Below are 4,500 nucleotides of genomic sequence, written 5' to 3'. Positions count from 1 at the left end.
AATAAACTGCACTTGGGTTCTTCACTACGCTCGCCTTCAGTGGACTAATTAATTACAATTGTACTGCTTGCTTTGTTTTAATTTTGTTTTTGTGTGAATTTTGATCTGGTTGTACCTTTTCTTGTGCGGTCTGCGGGGTCCATAGCGTCTACTGGTTCAGACACACGGGATGGATGGCTCATGCCTGCCTTGTTCACCGCACGCACTCGAAACACATAGCTTCGTCCTTCCACGAGACCAGTTACAGGGAAGCGTGCAAACTTCACTGGAGTGTCATTGCATTGCGCCCAGTGTGTCATGCCAACTTCACACCTGCAGCGAGAAAAGGGAGGGAAATACAATTTAAAGGGATAGTTCACCCAAAAATACCCACCCTCATGTTGTTCCAAACCCGTAAGACCTTCGTTCATCTTCAGAACACAAATTAAGATATTTTTGATGAATTCTGAGAGCTCTCTGACCCTCCCATAGACAGCAATGTAATTACCACGATCAAGGTCCAGAAATGTAGCAAGGAGATCGTTAAAATAATCCATGTGACATCAGGGGTTCAACCGTAATTTTACCGTAAATTTGATTCCATCAAAAATATCTTAATTTGTGTTCCGAAGATGAACGAAGGTCTTACGGGTTTAGAACGACATGAGGGTGAGTAATTAATGACAGAATTTTCATTTTTGGGTGAACTAACCCTTTAATGCACCGAGATATACAGTCTGATGTTCTATAGGGTTTCTGTGGGTTTTAAAAGGTTGTTAAAAAGTGTTAATTCTCCCTTCCACAAATTAATGCCTAAAGGTCTTCAATTGCAGCAGAAATTATTAAATTTATTGGAATAATTGTTGCATGCATTGCAAAAACAATTTATGTCTAAACAATGACGATACATTTACTTTAGATGCAAAATGAAGATAAGAAGTCTTGCTTTCTGAGAAACTGATTAAGTGAGTTTATGCTTAAAACAAAAACAAATATCTTCCAATGGGATAGGAAAACTTCTTTTCCCTTTAAATTAAGTTGATTGCCCACTGGCAGATGTTCTTTTTTAAACAAACTCACTTTATTTTATACAGTCTGATGTTCTATAGGGTTTCTGTGGGTTTTAAAAGGTTGTTAAAAAGTGTTAATTCTCCCTTCCACAAATTAATGCCTAAAGGTCTTCAATTGCAGCAGAAATTATTAAATTTATTGGAATAATTGTTGCATGCATTGCAAAAACAATTTATGTCTAAACAATGACGATACATTTACTTTAGATGCAAAATGAAGATAAGAAGTCTTGCTTTCTGAGAAACTGATTAAGTGAGTTTATGCTTAAAACAAAAACAAATATCTTCCAATGGGATAGGAAAACTTATTTTCCCTTTAAATTAAGTTGATTGCCCACTGGCAGATGTTCTTTTTTAAACATAAACTCACTTTATTTTGATCAATATCTCAGAAAATAAGACTTCTTAAGTCATTTTGCTTTTGTATCTTGATTTATGAATCTTTAGACATTTACACTGGAAAACAAGACAAAACAAAATTATCAAGGAAGAACGTCACTTTTTGCAAAAAGGTACAGTAAAAATGTCCATATTCTAGTTAAGCTATTTTCAATATCCATCCTCATCTAGATTCCAATGAAAACCAGCTGATGTTATATAAACTACATTAAGCTGGTTTCAGCTGGATTTTCCAGTGATATGTGACTCTGGAGCACAAAAGCAGTCTTAAGTCGCTGGGGTATATTGGTCCTCACCTCTGACAAAGACATACGCTGAATGTGTCTCAAAGCCAGATTTGGTGATGACGCGAAGTGTGTAGAGTCCTTCGTCCTCCTTGTTGAGGTGTGAGAGAGTGAGTGTCGCTCTGTCGCCGCTCCAGTGCATCTGAACCCATTTTGATGGCACCAGCAGTTTATCTAAAACACACACAAACACATCCATGCATTACCGTATGTGTCACTAGGAAGAAAATGCATTTTAGTATATAAAAGAAAATATACAGTCAAAAGGTTTTTTTTATGTTTTTGAAAGAAATATTTTATGCTCACCAAGACTGCATTTATTTAAACCAAAATACAGTAATATTGAGAAATATTATTACAAGTTAAAATAGCTGTTTTCTATGTGAATATCTGTTAAAATGTAATTTATTGCTGTGATCAAAGCTGTATTTTCAGCATCATTACTCCAGTCTTCAGTGTCACATGATCTTCAGAAATCATTTTAATACGCTGACTTGCTGCTCAAGAAACATTTCTGATTATTATCAGTGTTGAAAACACTTACATTGTTGTGGAAACCGTGATAAACTACCATTCAAGTAAAATAAAAAAAATATATACTTTTATTCATCAAAGATGCATTAAATTGCTCAAAAGTGACAGTAAAGACATTTATAATGTTACAAAAGATTCTATTTCAAATAAATGCTGTTTTTTTAGCTTTCTACTCGTCAAAGAATCCTGAAGTATAATGATTTCCACATACGTTGTAAGCAGCAAAAACTGTTTTCAACATCGATGATAATCAGAACCATTATAAATAATGAGTACCAATAGTAATTGAGCAGCAAATCAGCATATCAGAATGATTTCTGAAGATCATGTGACACTGAAGACTGTAGTAATGATGCTGAAAATTCAGCTGTGCATCACAGGAATAAATTACATTTCAAAATATATTCAAATAGAAACGTTATTTTACATTGCAATAATATTTCTCAATATTACCGTTTTTGCTCTTTGTCATTGGACGTTGGACCGAAACGTTGTATGTGAATACATTTATTTTTTATATATTTGCAAGTGAGGATTTTTACACTTTTACTATGTTCTTTATCAAATAAATGTAGATTTGGTGAGCATTAGAGCCTTCTTTCGAAAACATTAAAAAATCGTAATTATTCCAAACCTTTGACTGGTAGTGTATACACCCCTTTGCAAGAAGTAAAGATTAAATATGCATGATAAATTGATTTCAAGATTGGCCAATTTTAGCTGTATTATCTGATGATATCAATTTTGCAAGAGATTACTATTATTGTTGCTCTTACCATCTCTGTACCACTCTATCTCAGGCTGGAAGCGCTGCAGTGACGGGTAGATGATAACAGAGCAGCCAAAACTCAGCGTCTCACCCTCAAGTCCAAAAGACACACCAAACTTCTCCACAATGTGCGTCTCGAATTTCACTCCGTACTCCAGACAAGGTGCTGCACACACACACACACACACACAAAATGGAAAGAATAAACAACAATTTTTATGCAAGAAATCTTACGTCCTCAGCATGGAAGCTCGTAAAATCGTAATTTAGAGAAAAAAAAATCCGAATTGTGAGACGTAAAATCGGAATTCAGAGGAAAAAAAAAAAAAGTCAGAATTGCAAGATTTGAAATCATGATTCAGAGAAAAAAGTCAGAATCGTGAGAAAAAATGTCAGAATTATGAGTTTATATCTTGCTATTTTGACTCTCAGAATTGCAAGGAAAAAAGTGAATTGTAAGGCGTAAAAATTTGAATTCGGAGCAAAATGTAAAATTGCAAGATGTAAAAATTAGAATTCTGAGTTAAAAATTCAGAATTGCGAGATTTAAAATCATGATTTAGAGAAAAAAGTCAGAACTGCGAGACGTAAAAATAGAATTCATAGAAAGAAGTCGGAACTGCAAGAAAAAATGTATTCTGAATTTATATGTTGGAACTCTTTTCTCAATGTCACAATTATTTTTTTTGTTTTCTTATCCTGTGGTGGAAATGGGCTTCCATAATACCTTTCATATATACGCACAGAATAAAGAACACAGACGCAACCAAATCATTTCCATAATGACCAGCGCAATCTACCAAGAGCTGCGCAAATTAGTGTCGGCTTTAAGACATGCTTTTTTTTGGCCGTTAAATAATGGCACAAATATCAGTAATTTGATGAGTGCTCAATTTTGCGAGAGACGCTATCAGAAATCACAGTCTTACCATCTCTGTACCACTCTATCTCAGGCTGGAAGCGCTGCAGTGACGGGTAGATGATAACAGAGCAGCCAAAACTCAGCGTCTCACCCTCAAGTCCAAAAGACACACCAAACTTCTCCACAATGTGCGTCTCGAATTTCACTCCGTACTCCAGACAAGGTGCTGCAGTACACACACATATTAAACTCCGTTTTATTTTATGAAAATGCAATATCGATGGCTATGACTCCAGGATTCACCTTGTGGAAAATGATGCACACATAAACACATATTTATAACAAAACACATACAATTCACATTGTTCAACGTGTACAATGAACTAATCCTCTGGAAAGGGTTTGGAAACTTTTCACAGGAATATCATCAAGAATTGAAAGGAGACTGACAGCAGGCATCATTTAGGTGGACAACATATTCATAAAATACACAATGAGACAACAAAAGTGCGGTGAATGTTAGTGAGTATGAAGACATTTGCATTAATGATGCTGAGACACACAAAGAACAGAAAAGAGTGGCACGTCATGAAGATGAACACA

The 4,500-nt window shown here is 35.1% G+C and overlaps 1 protein-coding gene across 1 annotated transcript in view; it reads right to left on the bottom strand.

The window, feature by feature from the left end:
• The window catches only part of LOC107675393 (myomesin 1b), a 40,380-nt gene that overhangs the window by 17,720 nt on the left and 18,160 nt on the right, over positions 1 to 4,500 (bottom strand). Inside the window, exons 10-12 of the mRNA XM_016469704.1 lie at positions 3,965 to 4,123; positions 1,745 to 1,906; positions 116 to 304 (exon numbers count right to left, since the gene is read on the bottom strand). Of these exons, the coding sequence (XP_016325190.1) occupies positions 116 to 304; positions 1,745 to 1,906; positions 3,965 to 4,123 (510 nt within the window). The remainder of the gene's footprint in view (positions 1 to 115; positions 305 to 1,744; positions 1,907 to 3,964; positions 4,124 to 4,500) is intronic.

Source organism: Sinocyclocheilus anshuiensis, unplaced genomic scaffold (assembly GCF_001515605.1).
Source record: "Sinocyclocheilus anshuiensis isolate Anshui unplaced genomic scaffold, SAMN03320099.WGS_v1.1 scaffold1081, whole genome shotgun sequence".
NCBI lineage: Eukaryota > Metazoa > Chordata > Actinopteri > Cypriniformes > Cyprinidae > Sinocyclocheilus > Sinocyclocheilus anshuiensis.
Note: the sequence above shows the minus strand (reverse complement) of the source record. Positions and strands in the feature narration are given on the sequence as shown.